Below are 26,423 nucleotides of genomic sequence, written 5' to 3'. Positions count from 1 at the left end.
GAGGCTGAAAAAATTTGGCATGGGCTCTCAGATCCTCAAAAAGTTATGCGGCTGCACCATTGAGAGCATCTTGACTGGCTGCATCACCGCTTGGTATSGCAACTAACTGCTTGTCATCCGACCACACGGCGCTACAGAGGGTAGTGCGAATGGCCCAGTACATCACTGGGGCCGAAATCCCTGCCAGCCACAACCTCTATACTGTACGTGACAGAGGAAGGCCCTAAAAATKATCAAAGACTTCAGTCACCCAAATCATAGACTGTTCTCTCTGCTACCGCACGGCAAGTGGTACCGATGCACCAAGTCTGGAACCAACAGAACCCTGAACAGCTTCTCCCCCCCCAAGCCTTAATAAGACCGCTAAATAGTTAGTTCAGGTAGCGATTTGGTTAACTATTTAAGTATCTGCATTGACACCTTTTTTTCACCAACTTTTTTGACTCATCAAATATGCTGCTACTACACTTTACTATCTCAAATCAAATCAAATGTATTTATATAGCCCTTCTTACATCAGCTGATATATCAAAGTGCTGTACAGAAACCCAGCCTAAAACCCCAAACAGCAASCAATGCAGGTGTAGAAGTATCTGTCCCTTTATTCTTACTTATATGCACGTCTACCTCATTTACCTCGTACTCCTGCACATCGAATCGGTACTGGTACCGCGTGTATATAGCCAAGTTATGGTCACTCATTGTGTATCTATTATTACTTGTATTATTATGTTTTTCTTTTCTATTATTTTCTTTCTCTCTGCATTGTTGGGAACGGCCCTTAACTAAGCGTTTCACTGTTAGTCCACACCTGTYGTTTACGAAGCATGTGACGAATTACCTTTCATTCGATTTTTCTATACAGCTCTTTTTTTCATGGCTTTGATTGTCGACCAATCCAYGCGTTGCTTCAATGCCAACCCCATAAGGGCTGAACACTCCACAAGCAGGCGTTTTAAGAAGTTGTATTCGCGTCCACATCTGTTTCTGCTCACTTAGCACCCATTCTCTCATTTTCCGTTACACATCTGTCAAACCGTGAGTTTCTTTTTGATATTAATTAATTTTTTATTATAATTTGGTGCACTTTGATTCTTTGTTGCAATGCATTTTATTACAAAGTTGCGAGACTTGTTTGAACCTCCAATGGTCTCTATGGAAACTTTATTACGCCTAAACTTTTATCGAGCTTTGTCTAAATTATCGTGCGCAATCGTAGACACTGTTGAAGTTTGGATTTAATTATTCCAAAATTTGCGCAAAGTTCCAAATGATTTCATATCCAGATGTGTGTGACCGACAGTAAATTCGGTCTATTCCTGTTTTAAATTTGAACAGAGCTCGACTGAAACATTATCTCTTCAACTCTTTACGCAGTTGACTAATAGCCAAACAAATGCCTTTATTTTACCAGCTTTATCAATGAATTGTAAATAGGCCTATCATATTGAGAGTTGTGCATGGGATAATTTATACTACTCGGCTTGATAACATTTCCCAGCACAGCCAGCCCATTTGGGGGCACAGGCTAGCCTATTCTGTTATGTTCCCTGCGAAGATGGAAAAATGTCACCATTGAGTTCGAAGTGCATCAGATTCATTATTATATGCATCAGATTATGCCAATGATTTATTTTATAGACCTATACTAGTACACTAGATGAGTTATATAGTATATATATTAGGCACCGTTTTGAAGCCTCCGTGTGAGTAAAAATGTACTGACACCTTATTACAGACACCTTAATGCATACTTTTAAGTCATATTATGTGAGGTAAACATCAAAATAAAACATGAAAATAAATATAATTTTTTYCCCCCTTATAGTATAATTTTTTTTCACTAGAACAAAAAAATACTATGCAGAAATCCCTCCGACATTTCCTGGTTGCTAAAAATTATAATAGTTTGCTTAATTTCAGTTTATGTGACAAAACAAGCAAGTGTAGTGTAGAGAATCATTGTACCATCTAAACCGTTGTGAATTATATTTTCCATAACCAAAAATATTGTCTTTGCAGGTTTTGAAGCTGGTGTACAAAACCTGAAAGTAAAAAATGCAAAAAACGAAATTTAAGAATAGGAAGCATAGAATTAGCACAAATAGAACAGAGCTACTGCTTCTTAGACTTGCTTTCAATGAGAATGGCAGATCTATAAAACACAATTCTATGTGAGTCTGGTTGGGGTTGCCCAAAAAGTTACATCTTGCAGCTTTAAATACAGAATTCCATTAATTCCTATGCTCCTTCTGGGGAGTGTCAATATGGCCAACTGGTGTCTGAAACATCTCTCATTGGCCAATACATATAGCATCAACAATCCAGCTTTTATACAGTGCAAAAATGTCTAAAAACCTGTTTTTGCTTTGTCATTATGGGGTATTGTATGTAGATTGAAGAGGGTGAAAAAACAATTTAATYCAAGGCTGTAACGTAACAAAAGGTGGAAAAAGTCAAGGGAGTCTGAATACTTTCCGAATGCACTGTACATTATTGGATTATCCCCATGTGGAAATGAAAAGACAAGCGTGTGTGTTTGTCTGTGTGAGAGAGAAAGGTATTTTAATATTTGGTCATAAATTTGTTTATCTTTTATTGAGGAGGATAGGAGTTGTGGTCGGATTTACCAAATGGAGGGCGGGGTAGAGCTTTGTACGYGTCTCTGTGTGTGGAGTACAGGTGATCTAGAATTTTTTYCCCTCTGGTTGCACATTTAACATGTTGATAGAAATTTGGTAGAACTGATTTCAGTTTMCCTGCATTAAAGTCTCCGGTCACTAGGAGCRCCGCCTCTGGGTGAGTGGTTTCCTGTTTGCTTATTTCCTTATACAGCTGACTGAGTGCGGTCTTAGTGCCAGCATCTGTCTGTGGTGGTAAATAAACAGCCATGAAAAGTATAGCTGAAACCTCTCTCGGCAATATACTCTACTTCAGGCGAGCAAAATCTAGAGACTTTACAAATATGCACAGACCGCCCCCCCTCGTCTTCCCGGAGTGTGCTGTTCTATCTTGCCGGTGCAGCGTATATCCCGCTAGCTGAATATCCATGTCGTCATTCAGCCATGATTCCGTGAAACATCGTTTTTTTAAACCCCCCTTTTTCTCCCCAATTTCATGGTATCCAATTGTTAGTAGTTACTGTCTTGTCTCATCGCTACAACTCCCGTACGGGCTCGGGAGAGACGAAGGTCGAGAGCCATGCGTCCTCCGAAACACAACCCAACCGCACTGCTTCTTAACACAGCGTGCATCCAACCCGGAAGCCAGCCGCACCAGGAAAAACCRTACACCTAGCGACCTGGTCAGCGTGCACTGTGCCCAGCCCGCCACAGGAGTCACTAGTGCGCGATGAGACAAGGATATCCCTACCGGCCAAACCCTCCCTAACCCGGACGACGCTAGGCCAATTGTGCGTTGCCCCATAGACCTCCCGGTCGCGGCCGGCTGCGACAGAGCCTGGGCTTGAACCAAGAGTCTCTGGTGGCACAGCTAGCGCCTTAGACCACTGCGCCACCCGGGAGGCCAGGATATTACAGTTTTTGATGTCCCGTTGGTAGGATATTCGTGATCGTACCTCGTCTAATTTATTGTCCAATGATTGCACGTTGGCGAGTAGTATTGACGGTAACRGCAGCTTGCCCACTCGCCTTCTCCGGGTMCTGACATGGCATCCGGSTCTTTGTCCTCTGTACCTGCATCGCTTCCATTGTATCATCTTGCACACAGTGTCTGAGTCAAGAGAGTGGACAGGAATGAGACAATGCTATCTATTGGTTCTGCGTTTGTTTATTTAAAGCTGCAATATGGCACTTTTTGGAGTGACCAAATTCACTTAGAAATKTGGGTTATAGATCTGTCATTCTCATTGAAAGCAAGTCTAAGAAGCGTTAGATCTGTTCTATGTGCACTATTTCTATGCTTCTCGTTCTTAAATKTAGTTTTTTGYGTCTTTTACTTTCGTTTTTTTAAACAAGCTTCAAACAGCTGAAAATACAATATTTTGGGTTATGGAAAATATATTTCACAGCGGTTAGTACAATGATTTGCTACACTATACTTGCTTGTTTTGTTACATAAACTGAAAGTAGGTGAACTATTAGAATTTTAGCAACCAGGAAATGGAGAGATTTCTGCATATTGAACCATTAAAAAGAGAAGTTATAAAATAATAGATGTTTATGACTTTTATGGTATGTCTGCCTCTTGAAGCTCCAGCTCTCTCTCTCTCTCTCTGTCTCTCTCTCTCAGAGCTGTCATGGTGTCACACAAGGAGTTTGTGACTGCAGGGAAGGAGAAAGGGCTGCAGGTGTGGCGTATTGAGAACATGGACCTGAAGCCTGTCCCCAAGGCCCTGCACGGCAACTTCTACACAGGAGATGCCTATCTGCTCCTCTACACAACTGCAGCTCCCTCCTACTACATACACATGTGGATGGGTAAGATTTGCGTACATACACAAACACACACACACCACACACACACCACACACACACACACACACACACACACACACACACACACACACACACACACACACACACACAACACACACACACACACACACACACACACACACACAACACACACACACACACACACACACACACACACAGAACACCACCCTACAGACAAACAGACTACACTAGACTCCTATAAGTAACCACTGATTGGACATGGACTGGATCTGAGAGATCTATGTAGTAGATTTCTTGCTTTCGTCCAGTCATCTTAGATCAATGTTTACTTTGAGAAAGAGAGGGAKRGAAGAGCTACTTTTAAAGYGTYGGAACMGGTTCAGGGAACAGAACAGAAAACCGGAAAATAATAAACATTTTCAAGGGAAAGAATCAGAACCAGGAACTAAAGTGGACTATACTGTTCCAGAACAGAACCATTATTTTAAAAGCATGGAAACCGGTTAATAACGTTATTTTACATCAAGGCAACAAAGCGCCTATGCAAAGCCCTCCCTCTGTCAATCAGAAACTTCTTCCAGCTTCTGCCTGTCAGCTGAGAATCTGCCTGCCGGCTGAGAATCTGCCTGCCAGCTGAACATCTGCCTGCCGCCCCCTCCGAAGCTTAGCTGTAGCCTACTGACGTTATAARCGTGATTCAGAAGATAGGGAGAGATTTTTAATTAGAGAACAATGGATAAACTTTTTCAATGCTAGTTAGGGATACTATAGTTATCACATTTCACACTGGATTTATTAACTACTGAAAGGTAAGATGTGTTTTTAATTCTGGTGCCGCTCTGCACACACAAGCTTGTTAGCTAGATAGCTTTTCTGGTCCAACGTTAAGCCAACTCTGAAGTTCAAAGACATTCAAAGTTCCTCCCTAGAAACCGCTCCTCCGTAGGTATAATAATGTAGGCCTAATTCAGATACTACATGTCATTACAAGATGCCGAGCGTTTCAAGTCAAGCCTCGTCCTCTACCMTCTCTCGCTCTCTCCCAACCCGCAACATTTCAGTTGCATCTCACGCCTGACACTTATCTTTTCATCTCGYCTGTAAACAACTCACTGAGCTGTAGCTTGCCTGCTCCATAGCAAGATGCTCTATTCCTACTGCATGATTGGTTAAGTTTTTTAACATCGAACTAAATGTAAAACAATTACGATTTCAGAGATTTTAAAAGAACAGAAAGGAACGATTTAAACCGGTACTTTTTGGGGGCTTTGATCCGGCTCAGAAATGTATTTTGCTGGTTGGAACAGTGAAATAGGACAAACCAAATAATACTTGCTATTTTGTTACACGGTTTCTACCACGAAAGGTCGTGTGAATTTGCATGGTATAAATAATGTAGAAATACCTGTGGTAGCTGTGGTTAATCTACACATAGAAAACATTACTTTTGTCAGTGCGCATGTGTATAAATACCCTATAGCTATGGTCAAATAWACACGTATTGTAGACACTGAATCTGCATATAACAAATATTACTTAGCAGGAAATGTTCCTCTTTCTCAACACACATGTGAGAAAGCATTTCCACCCTGACACTGTATCTAAGTGTTGAGATAACAAGAGTGTTGAAACTTGTGTGAAATKAAGTTGTGTAATTCTATTTCCCCTCTTGTTTTCCTGTCTTGTCTATTAGCTTGATTCAATTGGCAAAAAGCTCTGGGCATGGTACATGCAAGTGCACATCTTCAAAGAAAGCCCACAAGTAATTACACTACACTCCCTCATCTCCTTCTTTCTGTCTCTGTCTCTTTTTCCTTTCCTCCCTCCCTCCCTCACTAGCTCTCTTTCCTTTCTTCTCTTTCTCTGTCTTTCTCTCCTCTTCCCTCCAACTCTCCTCTGTCTAGTTTGTCAGTTCGACTTTGCACTGAGACAAACCCGAGTGAACACAGTGTGCATGCTGCCGGCTCTCACACATAGCATACCAGTGCCTGTTAGTCATTACCCAGCCACATTAGAGAGGCCTGGGTCTGGACGGGTTTATGTGGTGCCTAGCTCTCCCTCTGATCGAGGCTTCAGTTCTTTGCTGTGGTGGCGGCCTTACTGATCTAACATTCTCTATCATTCCCGTTTGAGATCTGAGAGGGATCCACGCACAGTTGCAAACAACTCCACCCCATTGTTTCAGTTTTTCAGCCACATGTTGGGCAAAACTCAAACCATATTTAGCTGTAGTAAAGATAACTTTCTGGCTCTTGGTGGAGTTCTTGTTGAATCTGATCAAACCAGTTCTAAAATAAGCATTTATGTACATACAGTACCCAGTGAAAGTCTACACACTCCTTGAACAGTCGTCACATTTTTTTATATAAAATAGGATTGTTTTTTCCTACCGTTTTACAATACCTACAACATTTTCAAAGTGAAACATTTTTCAATTATTTTTTACAAAAACATGTCTTTCTTGATTGTAAGTCTTCACACCCCAGAGTTAATACTTGGTGAAAGTACCTTTTGTTTTTTTACAGCCATAAATCAAAGATTCTACCAACTTTGCACAACATATCCATTGTWTATGTAAACATTTCTCAGGCTCAGTAAATTTGGCAAGGAATTATTGGACAGCAATATTCAAACCTTATATCTTGTTTTCAAATGGATTTAAGTCAGGACTGAGACCGGCTCCTTCTGGAACACTCAACACCTATAGGAAAGCCATTCTAGTCTGTCTTTGGCATAAACATGTGTGTAATTGTTCCGCTGAAAAGCAAACTATCCCAGGGTTAGATATTCAGAAGACTGACGCATGGTTTCTTTTAACTTTTTATCTGGGCTCCTTTGTTTTTTTATTCTGACAAACTCCCCAGTCCCTGCCGGTGACAAGCATACTCATAACAGGATGCTGCGACCGCAATACTTAAAAGTAGAGGATAACATGGTATTCACTCCACATTAATGGCCTGAATGACAGAAAAAGAAAGCCTGTGTTTAAAAATCCCATCAAAATCATCCATTCTGTTTGCAACAAGGCCGTTAAGTCATACTGGAAGACAACACGGCAAAGATATATTTTTGGCCTAAATTAAAAATGACAGGCTTGGGTCAAATCCAATACAACACAGAGTGAAACCCTTGAAAATACAAAGTATTGTGGTGGCAGCATCATGTTATGGGTATGCTGCGATGTGTGGGGTTGGACCCAGGTGCAGAGAATGGACCAGACGCGGAATCAATGGTTTATTATAAAATTAAATACTTTACTGAAAATAAGGATCACAGTAATATTGAAAAAAACACTAGGACTAGAAAACTTACTCAGGCAACAAACAGAGGCAACCGAAATCAAGCTTCTGCAAACAAGGACAGAAAACATTTTTTTAAAGGAAAAATCATAAATTAAGTGATAAGCAACACCTGAGTAACAAAGAAAGTCTTTAGGACGGCATCTGCTGCCTGGAGGAACCATGACAGTACACCCCCAGGAGCGGCTCCAGCTGCGGAGCCCTGACGACCACCACGTAATCGGTTGAAGTCTCTTACCAGACCCGGATTCAGGATGTACCGGGCCGGCACCCACGCCCCCTCCTCGGGTCCGTAGCTCTCCCAGTCCACCAGGTACTGCAGGGTCCCTCAGACCCGGCAAGCCTCCAACAGACGTCAGACAGTGTAGGCCAGGTTGGCCATCCACAAGTCGAGGGGGCGGAGGAGCAGGTGGGGGGGAGAGAAGGGACTGGCTTGAGACCAGAGACATGGAAGGACAGACAGAACTTCATGGACCTGGGAAGCTGGAGACGATAGGTATCCAGGTTGATGCGACTCAGRATCTTGAAGGGTCCTATGTAGCGAGGAGCGAGCTCCCACAAATTCACCTTTAAGGGAAGATCATGGGTGAACAGCCACACCCATTGACCCGGTCGGAGGAGCCAAATAGGTCTTTGGTGCCGGTTTGCCTGATGTTGATGTCGGGCAGGTGGGGGTGACAGTCCAGTGGATGAGTTCGGCAGTGTGTTCTGAGCATATTCCGCCCAGACGAGGTATCTGCTCCAGTTTCTGGCCTGAGTGTAGACGAAGCAGCAGAGTAACTTCCCTAGCTCCTGGTTGGCATGCTCTATTTGCCCATTCAACTGTGGGTGGAACCCCAAGTAGAGACTTACCGATGCCCMCAACAGAGCAGAAGGTCTTCCAATAGCGTGCGACGAACTGGGGGCCCCGATATGAGACAATGTCCTGGGGAAGTCTGTGTAGTCGAAAGACATGACTAAATACTCATAGTGGCCACTAGGGGTGTTAAAGGCAGTTTTCCACTAAATCTCCTTCCCTGATTCTCACCAGATTGTAAGCGTTGGTGAAGAATTTGGCCCAGTGGGCCAACTCTAAGGCAGCGGACTATCTTGATCATAATCCGGTTCAGCCCTCTAAATCGATGCACGGATGCAGGCCTCCATCCTTACCCACAAAGAAGAAGCCTGCATCAGCTGGGGATGTAGATGGTCGAATGAATCCATCCTCCAGCGACTCCTGGATGTAATTGTCCAGGACTGGTGCTTCAAGGGTCAAGAGAGAGTACAGATGGCCCCGGGGAGGTGTGGAGCCAGGTAGGAGTTATGGCACAGTCGTATGGATGATGAGGGAGAAGGGTGGCCTCTAACTGAAGGCCTCCCAGAGGTCGAAGTATTCGGGAGGGAGAGAGGAGAAGTCTTGGTCTTCAATGGATGCAGGAGGACACGGCTAGGCCCTTGGTGGGGGTCATAGACATTTGGTCTGGCAGTCCTTACCCCAGTCTAGTAGGTGTCCCGTGGACCAGGAGAATCGAGGGTTATGTAGCACTAGCCAGTGGGTTCTCTGGAGCAGTGATCAAAAGAAAACTAAGAGTCTGAGTGGTTCAGCCCAACCTGCAGTAGAATGGGCTTGGTCTGATATTCCACCTGGCCAGAGCCAATGGGGCGTCCATCGAGGGCTTGAATCTGCAGAGGGATGGGACATTTCASACAGGGGATCAATGAAGTTATCTGCRGCCCCAGAGTCCACGAAGAGTTGAATCTGGTTTTGACGGTTTTCCCAGTGGAGGGTTGTGGGTAGTAACTGACAGTGACTGGGTAGCCAGGAGGTAACTGCACAGCTCATCAGGGTCTCCCCTTGTCCTGGCGAGCCCTGGTGTTTMCCATCAGCTCTGGACATGTAGCACGGTGATGACCGCAACCTCCGCAGTAGAGGCAGCAGCCTTCACACATGTGCCTGTCACGCTCCTGTGGGCTCAGACGTGTGTCCAAGCTGTATTGGCTCCTCAATGCTGGGTTCAGGTGGGGTGCTCAGAAAGCCGGGATACTGGGGTGGTGTCAAAAAAACGCTGTCTCACCCGTTCTCGGATGCGGTTGTAAGGCCTGATTTCCAGCATTATCAGGGACTCAAGGTCCTCTCCCAGTTCCCAGGCAGCCAGTTCATCCTTGATAGAGTTAGACAGACCCTGGTGGAAAGCGGTAACCAGTGCCTTAGTATTCCACCTACTCTCGGTGGCGAGGGTACGGAACTCAATGGTGAAGTCAGCCACTGGTCTGGCCCCCTGGCGGAGTCTGAACAGTCAGCTTGCTGCTTCCCGTCCACCGACTGGGTGGTCAAAGACTCGACACAGCTCGGCAGCGAAGGCTAATATGGAGCTGCAGGATGGTGGCTGCTGTTCCCATACGGCCGTTGCCCACACCAGGGCACTGCCCGAGAGCAGAGAGATGATGTAGGCRATCATGGCCTGATCGGTGTGAAACAAGGAGGACTGTAACTCGAGCACTGAGTGAGAAAACCCTTATATCCTCCTGGGTGGCCGTCATACTGCTCAGGGGCTGGGATCTTGGGTTCCTGGAGGAACTACGGCAACGCCTGTAGCACTGGGCGATGAGACTTGGGCATTGGCTCCTCCTGGGTTGAGGGTGTGCTGTGGACGGAAGGAATTGGTGATTGCCCGGAGGGACTCTGAGATCTGGGAGAGTTGTTCTTGCTGTCTTCCCAACAGTGCTCCTCTGTGGGTTATGACCTCTTTCATCTGGTTGATCTCTGCTGGGTCCATGTTGGGGCAGAAGCTTGCTGTGACGTGGTGGGGTTGGACCCAGGTGCAGAGACTGGACCAGACGAGGAATCAATGGTTTAGGATAACCGTAAATACTTGACTGAAAWTAAGGTAAAAGAAGGATAACAGTAACACTGACAACCAACAAACACTAGACCTCTTACTCAGGCAACAAACACACAGGGCAACCAAAATCAAGCTTCTGCAAACAAGGACAGAAAATACACCTATTTTAAAAGGAAAATAATAATGAAATGATAAGCATCACCTGAGTAGCAAAGATAGTCTCTAGGGCGGTCTACCGCCCTCTGGTGCCCGGAGGAACCATGACATATGCTTGTCACTGGCAGGGACTGGGGAGTTTGTTAGGATCAACATACATATGAATGGAGGAAAGCCCAAGTAAAAAGCAAAACCCGCCTCGGTCTTCTGAAAACCTAACCCTGGGATGGAGTTACAACTAGGCACAGACTGTTTGAATCACGTTATTTTAATGAAATTTCAACAACATTTTGTTGTGTTACAGCCTGAATTCAAAAGAGATTATATTGATGTTTTTGCCCCGATCTACACACAACAGCCCATAATGAAAAAGTGAAAATATGTTTTTAGAAATTTAAGCAAATTGATTGAAAATGAAATACAGAAATATCTCATTTACATAAGTATTCACACTACTGAGTCAATACATGTTAGAATCACCTTTGGCAGTGATTACASCTGTGAGTCTTTCTGGGTAAGTCTCTAAGAGCTTTGCACAACTGGATTGTACAATATTTGCACTTTWTTTTWWTTTTTTATTCTTCAAGTTTGTTGTTGATCATTGGTAGACAGCCATTTCCAAGTATTGCCATTACTAGGCCACTCAGGAACATTCAAAGTCGTTGGTAAGCAAATTCATTGTATATGTGACCGACCACCTAGATTTGGTCTTATGTTGAAAAATTAGAAAGTGTTTTTTTACATTGGATAAAAGTAGAGACTCAGAGCTACAACATCATACACTGCAGTTGAGGAACAATGGGGAAATAATTCTGCTTTGAAAGTTTCTAAACTTGTAACCCCACTTTTGAGAATGTCCCTTGAATATACCTATTCAGCATCGTTCACATGCTCTTAAGCCTTAGCCACACCCATCTCTTTAAGGATTMACATGTGAGACCATGTGCTAAACAGAGTGAGTAAGGTAGTGTAGTAAACAACAAAAGATTTCAAGACTAAAAGTCAGGAAAATAGTAACCTATAATAAGGGAAAAACTCCAGGTAAAAATACACTTGGTCTAGTCCTTGGCCTATATCCTAGTCTGACTTTGGTGCAGGTCATGTTGTTCTTCACATTACCATCTCTGGTAAACACACACTATATCAAATAAAAGCAAAGTTTATTTGTCACATGCACAGGATACAAAAGGTGTAAACGGTASAGTGAAATGGTTTCTTGAATAGTAGCAATATCAAAAATAGAAAGTGTTTAAATTATTAGATGATGCTTACCCAGACACACATGTGTAAATTGATGGGTCATGTGAAAGAAATGTTATAACCACACCCCAGCCACATCTAGCTAAGTGGATGGATCACTATTGTCTAGACATGTACACATGTTCATGAATACAATAGAAGGCCGTAATCACCCACAGACACACCTGCCTAACTTGATGGGTCATGTAATCATCTGGYGAAGTGGAGTATCWTGTTTAGACATGAAGCTGGCTAGCTAAAATATGAACCATAATCYCAACCCATACAGTACAAACGGATTGTCATAGCTAGCCACCATGCATGAAATGCATTAATATGAATCTGCAGGTAGCTAAAGCTAACCAACTAGGTTCAATGWTATCTAGCTAACTAACATTAGGCTATAATTAGCATGGTAAATGGCTTTCTGAGATACAAATAATATTACACAGACTACAGAGATCATACAAGTAACGTTAGCTAGCGAGCCAGCAAGCTAACGTTCGCTAGCTAGCTAACAGTACTCTTTAACTTGCAATGAAAACGATTTTCTGACTAAATTAGATAGGCATAATATCTGAAAATGTAGCTAGACTCTTACTGTAACTGACATCACATTGAACTACTGAACCGACAACACTCGCCAATCTATTGAAAGTGTTTAGGAAGAGCACAACCTCCTGTTTCTTTCAAGACTTTTTACTTTTTGTTTGACTTAATGTTTTAGTGTAACCATGTAATACATGGATGAACGCTTCACGGCAGACTAGAACCACAGGTTCCTGTCTTTTTCCGTGGCTAAACCAACTAGGCTTGTAATTTAACAATTGTATTCGTATTTACAGATGGCAGTTTGTTATTGGGGCACTTGAATGTTCACGTTTAAGAAGGCATTTCTGCAACAACTACAAAAAACGCAAAAGAATGAACAAAACGTTCAAATGCCTCTCCTGACCTCTGAATGCTCGGCTATGAAAAGTCAACTGACATTTACTCCTGAGGTGCTGACCTGTTGCCCCCTCTACAACCACTGTGATTATTATTTGACMCTGCTGGTCATCTGTGAACATTTGAATATCTTGAAGAATGATCTGGCCTAAATGGCCATGTAATCTCCACCCGGCACAGCCAGAAGAGGCCACCCCTCAGAGCCTGGTTCCTCTTTAGGTTTCTTCCTAGTATCCTGCCTTTCTAGGGAGTTTTTCCTAGCCACTGTGCGTGCTTCTACATCTGCATTGCTTGCTGTTTGGGGTTTTAGGCTGGGTTTCTGTATAAGCACTTTGTGACATCTGCTGATGTAAAAAGGACTTTATAAATACATTTGATTYGATTCCTGTGTAGTGACGTGCGACATACGCCTAGCTTCCTGAAATGGGTTACATATTTGKCCTTGCGTTTTAGGTTATTGTCYTGCTGAAAGGAGAATTTGTCTCTTAGTGTCTGTTGGATAGCAGACTGAACCAGGATTTTCTCTAGAATTTTGCCTGCGCTTAGCTCTATTAGTTTATTTTTATCCTAAATAACTCCATAGTTCTTGCCAATGAAAAGCATACCCATAACATGATGCAGCCACCACCATGCTTGAAAATATGAACAGTGGTACTCAGTGATGTATTGGATTTGGCCCAAACATAACTCTTTGTATTCAGGACTTTTTCAGGGCAGTTTTACTTTAGTGCCTTATTGCAAACAGAATGCATGTTTTGGAATACTTTTATTCTGTACAGGCTTCCTTTTCACTTTGTCATTTAGGTTAGTATTGTTGATTAACTACAAGGTTGTTGATTMATCCTGTTTTCTTTTATCACAGCCATCAAACTCTGTAACTGTTTTAAAGTCACCATTGGCCTCATGGTGAAATCCCTGAGCGGTTTCCTTCCTCTCCGGCAACTGATGCCTCTATCTTTGTAGTGACTGGGTGTATTGACACACCATTGTATGTGTGGGGTACATAGATGAGGTAGTCATTCAAAAATCATGTTCAACACTATTAATGCACACAGAGTGTGTCCCTGCAACTTCCTATGTGACTTGCTAAGCATATTTCTACTCCTGAACTTATTTAGGCTTGCCATAACAAAGGGGTTGAATACTTATTGAGTCAAGACATTTCAGCTTTTCATTTGTAATTAATTTATAAACATTTCKAAAAACCTTATTCCACTTTCACATGATTCYGTATTGTGTGTAGGCCAGTGACACAACATCTACATTTAATACATTTTAAGTTCAGGCTGTAACACGTCAAAATGTGGAAAAAATCAAGGGGCGTGAATACTTTCTGAAGGCACAGTATGTTACCCTGAGAGTTGTGCAAAGTTGGTTGAATCTGATTCAAAAGGATTCACAGGTGTAATGGCTGCCGAAGGTGCTTCCGCCAAGTTTTTACTCTGGGGTGTGAAGATATATGCAATCAAGACATGTTCGTTTTTAATTTTTTGCTTTCACTTTGAAAATGTGGAGTAGGTAGTGAAGATAAGTACGAAATAAGTCAAATTTAGTCCCTTTTTTCCCCATTTAATTTTAAGGCAAGAAAATGTGAAGACTGTGCAAGCGGTGTGTAGACTTTCACTACTTAGCTTGGTGTACTGCAATTACAAAAAATAAATAAAATTGTCTATAACCAAAACAGGCAGTCACCTATACCATACTCAACAGTTTGAATAAAGGCTTGGAAAGGCAATACTTAACCGTTATTGGTCAAAACAAGTTTTAGCAATTTCTCTGTGGATGATTTCTAACTTTCTCTGCTCTCTTTCCTCCAGGGGATGAGTGTTCTCAGGATGAGAGAGGAGCGGCGGCCATCTTTTCCACCCAGCTGGATGACTTCCTGGGCGGAGGGCCAGTCCAGTTCAGAGAGGTCCAGAACAATGAGTCCATCACCTTCTTGGGCTACTTTAAGTCTGGCATCAAGTACAAGGTCAGCTTCTTCTGCTAACAGCTGAAAGATGTGGAGTGGGAAGTGATTTGTTTTTTCTTCCAATTAAGCATCCACTAATGACACTTTGAACAAGAGCAGTGGGTTAGTTCAGGGTTTCCCAAACTCGGTCCTGGGGCACCCTCTGGGTGCACATTTTGTTTTTTTACCCTAGCACTACACAGCTGATTCAAATAACCAACTCATCATCAAGCTGTGATTATTWCAATCAGCTGTGTAGTGCTAGGGCAAAAATCTAAACGTGCACCTAAGGGGCAGGACCGAGTTTGGGAAACCCTGGGTTAGTTGATGGTCAGGAAGTGGTTTATTGTGCATTAKAAATGTAAGGGTTTGTGTTGCACAAGAAAGGTAACAGTTAGGGCAAGAGGGGTTGGTCGTAGCGATCTGCAACATCTCTGTTACAATCGTTCCTGTTTGTGGCAATGCGTTAGGCAATAGGAAGGAATACTCTTTGGACATCCATTGACGTACTCTGTCAGTATAAGGTCAGAAGGATTAAGTCATTATTACTGATCCAAAAATAAGATATAGAAAATATTGAAAAACTGGATAAAACTGGATAGAAAAACTGGATACGGTTTGGACATCACTGGGATGTCACTAATGATTAAAGCACTGGTTTAAAGCACTGGTTTAATCATTAGCGACATCCCATAAACTTTGCAATGAAGTGAATGAGTCTGAAGTTCATAGACATTAACGGACATTCCCCTTAGCCTTTGTCATGTTTACATCCAAAGGTGYGACAGGCACTATAGTCACTGCAACCAGCATGTCAACGGCAGCCATTTTGAAATCCTTATAAATACAACAACTGTGGGGTTTGAGAGTTTTTCCCTTTGCTGTTTCTCTCACCATCTGTTTTACGTTTCCAGAAAAGCCTCAGACCTTGGTTTAGATAGCACTAATTAATGGTAAACAGTTCTGTTTACCATTTTGAAATGTTCGGTTTGTAGAAACTATCTTCCTTTTATTTTAGAGTTACACACAGTGTCCTTGAGAGAGAAAAATAGAGAGAGGGAGGGAGCGAGAGGGAGAAAGAAAGTGATGTGGATTATGAGGGAGCAGAACGAAGAGGGGAAAAGGGTAAGATGAGAGAGAGACTTTTGTCTTACTTTAATGAGATATCATCATTACACTAAAACACCACATTTACCCCCTCCCCACCCCCACCTCAAAACACACACGCTGATAAAAAAGCATCTGGACATTGAGAGAGAGGGGAGAGAGAAAGAGAGAGAGAGTAAGAGAGAGGGTAAGAGGGAGAAAGAGGGAGGGGTGAGAAAAGAGGAAGAGGGCAACAGGGTACCAAGCTAGGGCTCATTATCTGAAACCTTCATTACCCTGTAGACATAAAACATTCTTTCCATGAAAATAAACATAGCTGCTTCTCTGCCATGGAAAGTTATCTGTCTTTCTCAGGAGAACTCTCTCCCTCAGAGTAGATCTGTTTCTCATTTGGGGAATTTTCATAATCACATAACATGGGAACACACTTTGTATGCCCTTGAGAGGAAAAGTAGAACCAGGATTTGCCAACGTTTTTTCCCCAAACCAATGGACAAATTGTTTGAGTTAAAGTGAAGTTTGGACAGTGATATCTATGGTTTGCAAACCGAAATCTGGTTTCGAATTCAGATCGGGCAATGTTGCCACTATCACCGTTTTTGATTTTTTTATCATGATTCAATATTTTCCTCTAACATCCATATGCATGTTTTTGTGTGGCGTCTTACCAGGAAGGCTCAGCTGACAGCACATTAAGGTAGAAATCTGTAGTGTAGAACAGAAATTATTCTCGGTCTTGTCGAATAGGGAATAATGCAAGTTTTATGTAATACATTTCAAGCTGCAAGGTTTCAAACATTGCGCACCACCGAACAAGCGTCTGAGCTCATCTTTACTCTTTGACATTATTTGACCCCTCCTATCACAGCAAGGGGGCGTGGCTTCAGGCTTCCAGCACGTCGTGACCAATGACATGAGCGTGAAGCGTCTRTTGCACATCAAGGGGAGGCGGACCATCCGGGCCACAGAGGTGGTACTGTCCTGGGCCAGCTTCAACCAGGGAGACTGCTTCATCGTGGACCTGGGCAAGGTAAAACTCTACACTAGAGTACAGGTGAAATGTAGATCTGGCCTGTGTATATGTAGGCTACAGTATTGGAAAACTGTAAGCTGGAATCAGGGCTACGAGCTAAGTAACATGAACACTTATAGGTGCAKTATCTCACATCTTAGTCATGTATTGACGCCAATGGAATATTTGAATAAAATGTCAAGCTATGCATCTTAAGTTAGGATTTTGCCCTACAAGCCTGAAGGGCTTTTGACTAACATGAAAAGTAAAAATKATTTACACCAGAAATCACCTGGAATGGAATATCAATACACGCATAGARCCCGTAGTCACCGAACGGACAGTAATATCTGTACGTACATGGTACCACTGGAAACCTAAACCCTTTATTTCTTGTATTTCTTTTCCACCTCTTCTTCAGGATATCTACCAGTGGTGTGGCAGTGAGTGTAACCGTTTTGAGCGTCTGAAGGCCTCCCAGGTGGCCATTGACATCAGGGACAATGAGAGGAACGGCAGGGCCAAGCTCCACATGGTGGAGGATGGTGCTGAGCCACAGGAACTCACTGAGGTGAGGGATACACACAAACATGCTTGCACCAACGCACACACACACACACACACACACACACACACACACACACACACACACACACACACACACACACACACACACACACACACACACACACACACAGAGAAGCAAAATCTAACCTTAACCCTAAACTCCCTAGAAATAGCATTTGACCCCAGTTATACGTATATTTGTGTTTATACAAACATAGTTGAACACGCTCACACACACGCGCACACACGCACACACACACACACACACACACACACACACACACACACACACACACACACACACACACACACACACACACACACACAAATCCAAATCAAATTTGTACAAGATGGCGCCGACAGAGATGGTCGCCTCGCTTCAAGTCCTTAGGAAACTATGCATTATTTTTTATATATTTTTTTATTTTACCCCCTTTTCTCCCCAATTTCGTGGTCTCCAATTGTTAGTAATTACTATCTTGTCTCATCGCTACAACTCCCGTACGGGCTCAGGAGAGACGAAGGTCAAAAGCCATGCGTCCTCCGAAACACAACCCAACCAAGCCGCACTGCTTCTTAACACAGCGCGCCTCCACCCGCACCAATGTGTCGGAGGAAAMACCGTGYACCTGGCCACCTTGGCTAGAGCGCACTGCGCCCGGCCCGCCACAGGAGTCGCTGGTGCGCGATGAGACAAGGATATCCCTACCGGCCAAACCCTCCCTWACCTGGACGACGCTAGGCCAATTGTGCGTCGCCCCACGGACCTCCCGGTCGCGGCCGGCTGCGACAGAGCCTGGGCGCAAACCCAGAGYCTCTGGTGGCGCAGCTAGCGCTGCAATGCAGTGCCCTAGACCACTGYGCCACCCGGGAGGCCGTATTTKATTTTTTTATGTATTATTTCTTACAGTGTTACCCCAGGAAATCTTAAGTCTTATTACATACAGCCGGGAAGAACTATTGGATATAAGAGCGACACACACACACACAAGCAAATCACTCATACTTACACACCTACTGTATCCAAATAACATTCAAATATTATATCATAAAATGGTGCTACCATATCATAAAATGGTGCTATACATTGATGAGGAGTTCCCTGGACATTGAAATACCCCTCACCGTGGGAATATATATGGGCACAAAAGCTTTGTGCTATGTGTCCTTTCTGTGCCAGCTCTGTGCCATAGCCTTTTGCAACTGGGCCCATCAAACAAGTGTGTGGCAATGGCTCTAAAAACAATGTAATGAGAGAAAGAAAGAAAGAGAGTGAGAGAAAGTGAAAGAGGATAAGAGAGAAAAATAAAAAGGGAGAGACTGGCATTGCTCAGTCTCTGTATGAAGCTAATCCTCCATTTTGGATCTGTCCTAGGCTCTGGGGCCCAAACCCAGTATCCCCCCTGGCACCCCTGATGATGAGAAGGTGGACACCTCCAACAGGAAGAAGGGTGCCCTCTACATGGTAACTGATGTTACTGCACCTTTGTTGTTCAACATCAGTATAATGATTTGTAATTGTTGTTCCTATCTCATTGTTCTCTTCTCTTGATAATGGTGTTGTTCCTATCTCATTGTTCTCTTCTCTTGATAATGGTGTTGTTCCTATCTCATGTCTTCTTCTCTTGATAATGGTGTTGTTTCTATCTCATTGTCTCTCTCTTGATAATGGTGTTGTCCTATCTCTTGTTCTCTTCTCTTGATAATGGTGTTGTTCCTATCTCATTGTTTCTCTTCTCTTGATAATGGTGTTGTTCCTATCTCTTGTTCTCTTCTCTTGATAATGGTGTTGTTCCTATCTCATTGTTCTCTCTTGATAATGGTGTTGTTCCTATCTCATTGTTCTCTTCTCTTGATAATGGTGTTGTCCCTATCTCATTGTTCTCTTCTCTTGATAATGGTGTTGTCCATGTCAGTTCTCACACGTTGTTGATCTCTCAAGCTCATTCACATGCATTGTGAATCTAGGACGTTATGTGTTTAGTTGTTCATAACATTTACTATATATTATTTAAGGATCCATTTGAGAAGAACAAATGATTTTTCAAGGGAGTACTGTGAATATATGTACAGTATAAATGTATGTATTTATTGATATCTCATCTCGGTGTATTTTGTAGATCTCCGATGCCTCTGGCTCTATGAAGTCGTCAGTGGTGGCCTCGTCCAGCCCCTTCAAACAGGCCATGCTGACTGCCGAGGAGTGCTACATCCTGGACAACGGAGTGGACAAGAACGTCTTCGTATGGAAAGGTAGACTAGTCCTCGTCACTGTTTTTAAACACTTGCCAGGATATCAAACGTTATTTATGCAACACATTTCTTACATAGAATGCAGTTCAAAGTGATTCATATATGAAAAACGTAAAAAATATTTTCTACTTCTACTGTGTAGGATAGTGCATGATACAGAATGAGAAGTCAAGTAAATGTTCACTAAATCCCTGTGCACAGCTGTGAGTTTTTAGAGTATTGTTGAGATGTGTTGATGATTAATCAACTTTATCTTACCTCCATCACAGGACCCAAGGCCAATGCAGCCGAGCGCAAAGCAGCCATGTCAGCAGCCCAGCAGTTCATCAAAGAGAAGGGCTACTCCGATAAGACACAGGTAAGCTGATGGAATAATGTGAAGTAACATTTTTAAGCATGGATGAAAACATTTCGACCGTTGCTAGGTCTTGCTCAGTCACTACTAGGCTATGTTCAAAATGTTGTTAGCTATGTCCACTTTTTATTTTATTTTTTTAGAGTCACTTAAAATGTTGAACAATAATGAATTGAAAAAAAATATTGATAGTGAACTAGTCTCACATAACCATACTACTAAGTTTAGATGATCAATTGGCTATTGGAATGCATGTGAGAGGAAATCGAGGTTCATGGTGAACAACTGACTCTTACTTTTTCTTCGACCTTGTAGATCCAGGTACTACCAGCAGGAGGCGAGACCACTCTGTTCAAGCAGTTCTTCAGTGACTGGAAGGACAAGGACCAGACCACGGGCCCCAGTAAGGCCTACAGCATCGGCCGCATCGCCAAGGTGGAGCAAGTGCCCTTCGACGCCTCCACCCTCCACTCCAACAACAACATGGCCGCCCAGCACAACATGGTGGACGACGGCAAGGGCAAAGTCCAGGTAAAACAAACAACATTGGACTACAATGGAAATAACTAAGTGAGGGTTCTCATAGTAATTTTGCCCAGAGTCTGTCTGTTTATGTTTACAAAGACAACCACGTGCCGCACTAAATTGGCTAGGGGACCAGATGCCCGTATGTTTCAGACCGCTGAACTAAGTCTGTATAAAGTGACGCGGGAGGGCTAAAAATGATCTAACGACGCAGTTCGCTGTTCTAAGAGTGGTCTGAGGCAGGCGTTAGATTACGAGCGTTTTGAAGTGCAATGTTAATAATGCTGGTTTTGGGAAACAGCTCGGAGATTTAACAGTTCTCCTACTAAGGTTCTAACAATGAACTTAGCCTTAAATGTCCCATGCAGCCGTTTTTTTGTGTAACAATGAAGTACCTTACAGTGATTGTTTTCAATTAAAATAGATTCTTAGCAAAGAGCAATTCCTCAAGCAAGAAATTAGCTAGGACCTTCTGGGAATGGTCTGAGTGGGGAGGGGAAAACTGAAAACTAGCTTTTATTGGCAGAGAGGTTTGGAACTCTCTTTCTTATAAGTCACCAGGCAGGCCAAAACTCCATCCCACCAAAACAGGCATACATTTCAGGCAGTCTTTTGAAACAGCTTTTACACTTAAAGGGCATTATTATTATCATAATTCTCACAATTTCACAGTATTACTCCAACTTCATAGTGTGGAAATATATATATAAAACACAGGATAATCACGTTTTTGACTGCACTGGGCCTTTAAGATGCTTTTGGGGAAACTAGCCCTGGTAAATACAAGGTTTTGAAGCAAAGGGTCAATCAGGGTGCTGGGCACTTTTTCAAACAGATCAGGGCAGCAACATACACGTTGAAAATTATACTATTGGTTTCAGATCTGGCGTGTTGAGGTTGGTGATAAGGTGGCTGTGGATAAGGTGGCTGTGGATCCCTCCTCTTACGGCCAGTTCTACGGAGGAGACTGTTACCTCATCCTCTACAGCTACAGGCTGGGAGGCAGGGAGCAGCACATCATCTACACCTGGTCAGTACATATGACGTCATCCACAAATATGCTATAAACATGACAGAATTTATTTACACCTAAACAGTTAAAATGACATCATCTACTTTACACCTGACATCATCCACAACTATGCTGTAAACATGACATCTTTATTTACATCTAGACAGTTCAAATGACATCCTCTACAAGGAAAGGGGATACCTAGTCAGTTATACAACTGAAATGTATATTCTGCATTTAACTCAAACCCTCTGAATCAGAGAGGTGCGGGGGCTGCCATAATTTACATCCCTGTCKTCGGCAACCGGGGAACAACTGCCTTGCTCAGGGACAGAAAGGCAGATTTTTACCTTGTCAGCTTGGGGATTCGATCCAGCAACCTTGCAGTTACTGGCCCAATGCTCTAACCACTAGGCTACCACACCATATCATCTACTGTGCATTTGCCACCTGGTCAGTGCAAATTACATCGAAACCCAGTGTGTGTACGTGACATCATTAATAACAAATCACACCAACGGGGTATTTTACCTTACCCCAACCTGTTCTGGAATATTCTGAAACCCTTAGATGTGTTCTCCTAGTCTTAGTTCATAAAGAAGGATGTATCTGAAATAATCATGGCAAAACTGACTCAGTACTTGTAGTAGTGCATGTTCGATACCTGTAGAAAGGTCTCAATAAGGTGAGCTTGACGTGTGTGTGTGTGTTTGTGTTTATTCATCTGTATCTGTGTGTGTGTCAGGCAGGGGCTGAAGTGCACCCAGGATGAGCTGGCAGCCTCTGCCTTCCTCACGGTGRAGCTGGATGACTCTATGGGAGGAAMCCCTGTTCAGGTGGGTCTCTATCCTCTCCATCTCATCCCCATGTCCCCAACACTCACAGTCCAAAAGCACCTGAGCAATAGGTACGACGGTGTGAAATTTAGATTCGTACGGTCACTGGGCTAAGCACTATAAGTTAATAGGCCAAAGCTGTTGCATTTATCGTGCTTCATAAAGCCGATGGCGTGATGTATGATCTTTTGGCAAGGGCAGCTGCTGCATTGGTGTCCAGTCATTTAAGTCTCTCACAAGTGAGGTCATATTATTGAACCACTTGTGGATTTTGTCTTTATAGACTGAATAGTTGTGGAAAGTTTTTTATACTGTCCAGCAGAGGGCAGTCACACTTTGTTTTACTTCCAGTGTGTGTACAATTTTAATGGTTACCATATTGACACATAATGTTCCATCATGACAGTATATTATATTATAATAAGGAAAGCAATCTTTGCTAAAATTTTTATTAAATCACCAGAATTACCTGTCACTTTAGAATGGGTTTTCTTCTACATAGTTATCATTAAGTGTCCATTTCCCCCTCCAGGTGCGTGTGACCCAGGGTCAGGAACCCCCCCACCTGATGAGCCTGTTCCAGGGCAAGCCCATGATGGTCCATAATGGAGGGACATCCCGTAAAGGAGGACAGTCGGGTACTGGCAGCACCCGCCTCTTCCACGTTCGTCAATCCTCCACCCGCGCTACACGAGCTGTCGAGGTGACTTCTCAGTGTGTGTGTGTGTATGTATGTCAAAGTGGGACCACACTTTGTACCTGTGTGTGTGATTGCTTGAGGAAGATTAACAATTCTTAGCCTAAACCATCAAAATGACTGAACAACTTCTGAGCACCTCTTTGTCTCCTCTCTCTCTCAGGTAGAGCCCTCTGCCTCCTTCCTGAACACCAACGACGTGTTTGTGCTCAAATCTCCCACCGCCATGTTTGTGTGGAGAGGGGTGGGTGCCAGCGAGGAGGAAATGGCCGCCGCCAAGCACGTTGTGGGTTTCCTGGGTGGCAGTGGCAGTAATGTGTCTGAGGGCAAGGAGCCAGGTAAGGATTCCATCTAGTGTTACAGGTTTATTGTATTAAGTGGGGTGCATCTTAATATTATTAATTTGGCTGGATCTCAATAGTATGACATGGGGTGCATCTCAATAGTCAAATGTGGCTTCCTCTTCTTGTCTTATCCTTCATCTACAGCCTGAAATCACAGGATATGGGAAAGCAACTTGGTGGTCGCATCCTTTAATGTATTTGATTGCCTATCTACTTTTTTTCAGATCAGTGTTGATGAAGGAAATGTTACATGGAGAGGAAACAACTTTAGACAATTGAAATGTACCCCTAAATAAGACAGAAAAGAGAGAACATCACACATCCTGACAAATCACAACAAAACACTATATAGTGCCAAACAACCAATGAGACTAATCCATGCTGGTCTTTTCTGTCCTAGCTGGGTTCTGGTCTGCCCTGGGAGGGAAGAAGGAGTACCAGACTTCCAAGAGTCTGCAGAACATGGTCAAACCTCCACGCCTGTTTGGCTGCTCCAACAAGACCGGATGCCTCAGTGTAAGTGATGGATCGTTGTTGAGTGTGTCTAACGTAACTAACTCTCTTGGATAGATATATTCTCAATTCATCCCCAATGGGAAATTCAGTGTCACTCAGGAGGAGAGAAAAAGGCATAGGTAATACAAAGTACAATGCAAAAGTCAAATGTGCCCATGTTCCAAAGTGCTGTAACATATTGTAATCCTCCAATCATCAGGTGGAAGAGGTTCCTGGAGACTTCCAACAAACTGACCTGGCCACTGATGATGTCATGTTGCTGGACACCTGGGACCAGGTGGGTGAAGCTCCCCCATCCATATCATAATTCACAAGCGTGTTCATCTTCTGCTCTAAAAAAACAATGCAGAGTGAATCTGAAAGTCAATAAGCTAACAGCATTTCTGGACTCCCGCCAGATCTTCCTCTGGATCGGCAATGACGCAAATGCAGAAGAGAGAACTGGAGCACCCAAAATAGGTAGGACAAACACGCAGGCCAAGAGTGTGCAAAGCTGTCATCAAGGCAAAGGGTGGCTACTTTGAAGAATCTCAAATATAAAATATATTTTGATTTGTTTAACACTTTTTTGGTTACTGCATGATTCCATATGTGTTATTTCATAGTTTTGATGTCTTCACCATTATTCTACAATGTAGAAAATAGTAAAAATAAAGTAAAACCCTTGAATGAGTAGGTGTGTCATACATATATATATATATATATACACAAACTACCATTCAAAAGTTTGGGGTCACTTAGAAATGTCCTTGTTTTTGAAAGAAAAGCAMATTTTTTTGTCCATTAAAATAACATCAAATTGATCAGAAATACAGTGTAGACATTGTTAATGTTAATGTCTCCCTCCCTCTCTAGCTAAGGACTATGTGGACTCAGACCCCTCTGGACGCAGAGGGCTGTCCATCACCACCATCAAACAGGGGGCTGAACCCCCAACCTTCACTGGCTGGTTCCAGGCGTGGGACCCCAAAATGTGGGAAACAGACCCTCTGAAGATAATCCATGCCCGCTTCTAAATGCCAAACTCCACCCCCTTACCTATCTGGCACTTACACATACGCATGTCATTCCCCCGCCCCACTCTTTGGATCAGAGTATGAGTATAACACCCTGGACTGCTATTTCACTTTTACTTTTTTTTATGGMATAATGTTGTCGCTTTTAGACTCATACGAAACATTTACCTAGCATGCCTTTTTTATCTGCTGTTGGAGCAAAGAAAAACCTTATCTTTGGAAGCCTGTTTATTCCAGTAGTCTATTGAATCCAACTGGTATTTTGTTATACTTTGTGAAGTCATGATATGTGATTACCATTGAGACTTAGGTCTCATTTGAAGCATGCTGCATTTTAACAGGATATCCCTGCCGGAGAAATATGTCTGCTCTTTTTTTTACATTACTTTCGATGATTCTGAAATGGTATTATGGATGGCTTTTTCAATAAATTCCTATTATTTCTAGAGAAACTCTAGAAATGAGAACACGTTGGTAGCCTACATTTTCTATGTTGACAGGTGGATAGGAACGACAGCAGACCAAGTTATCATACTTTTAACATCAGCACAACCTCTTCCATGTAACATTTATCTTTCTTCTGAAGTTAGTCAAATAGTGGAAAAAAACTGAGAACAGAAAGCCATAGTACTTCAACAACGGAAGACTCCCTCAAGAGGATGTTATCTTTTTACACACCACCTGGCTCGGCAGAGTTGTCTTCCTTCTCCCCACCTTTAGATATACAGTGGCAGTCAATGATTAATATAAACCCTGGATTGCTAATGCTATGTATTGTTTTTTATTTAACCCTTATTTTACCAGGTAAGTTGACTGAGAACACATTCTCATTTACAGCAACAACCTGGGGAATAGTTACAGGGGAGAAATGAGCCAATTGTAAGCTGAGGATGATTAGGTGGCCGTGATGGTATGAAGGCCAGATTGGGAATTTAGCCAGGACACCAGGGTTAACACCCCTACAATAATTGCCTTGGGATCTTTAGTGACCACAGAGAATCAGGACACCCATTTAACRTCCCATCCGAAAGACGACACCCTACACAGGACAATGCCCCCAATCACTGCCCTGCGGCATTGGGATTTCTTTTTTTTTGACCAGAAGAAAAGGTGATCCCTACTGGCCCTCCAACACCACTTCCAGCAGCATCTGGTCTCCCATCCAGGGACCAACCAGGACCAACCCTGCTTAGCTTCAGAAGAAAGCCAGCAGTGGAATGCAGGGTGRTATGCTCCTGGCTTTGAAGCCACCGGTCGGCCACATTGGTACTCCCCAGAAGAAGCAGTCCTCCATAGGAATGAATGGAATTATACAGTATTTCAATTACATTTTCCAAGGCAAAAATTACA

At 43.0% G+C, this 26,423-nt stretch overlaps 1 protein-coding gene across 3 annotated transcripts; it reads left to right on the top strand.

The window, feature by feature from the left end:
* Positions 1-931: 931 nt before the first annotated feature.
* LOC111979373 (gelsolin) lies at positions 932-25,540 on the top strand. 3 transcript variants are annotated; one of them, XM_024009861.2, is made up of 17 exons: positions 932-1,038; positions 4,252-4,439; positions 14,700-14,854; positions 16,809-16,970; positions 17,374-17,523; positions 18,895-18,984; positions 19,640-19,772; positions 20,042-20,130; positions 20,443-20,658; positions 21,534-21,682; positions 22,410-22,500; positions 23,033-23,203; positions 23,361-23,535; positions 23,942-24,057; positions 24,257-24,334; positions 24,456-24,516; positions 24,913-25,540. In XM_024009861.2, the coding sequence occupies exons 2-17, from the start codon at positions 4,259-4,261 to the stop codon at positions 25,071-25,073; spliced, it is 2,178 nt and encodes a 725-aa protein (XP_023865629.1). In that variant the 5' UTR covers positions 932-1,038; positions 4,252-4,258; the 3' UTR covers positions 25,074-25,540. The 3 variants fall into 3 exon arrangements, with proteins under 3 accessions (XP_023865629.1, XP_070305075.1, XP_070305076.1); XM_070448974.1 differs by having other exon boundaries at positions 935-1,038; positions 4,213-4,439; XM_070448975.1 differs by having other exon boundaries at positions 972-1,042; positions 4,219-4,439.
* Positions 25,541-26,423: the final 883 nt, after the last annotated feature.

Source organism: Salvelinus sp. IW2-2015, linkage group LG19 (assembly GCF_002910315.2).
Source record: "Salvelinus sp. IW2-2015 linkage group LG19, ASM291031v2, whole genome shotgun sequence".
In the NCBI taxonomy this organism is placed as follows: Eukaryota; Metazoa; Chordata; class Actinopteri; order Salmoniformes; family Salmonidae; genus Salvelinus; species Salvelinus sp. IW2-2015.
The sequence above is the reverse complement of the archived record's forward strand: the minus strand, read 5'-3'. Positions and strand labels throughout refer to the sequence as shown.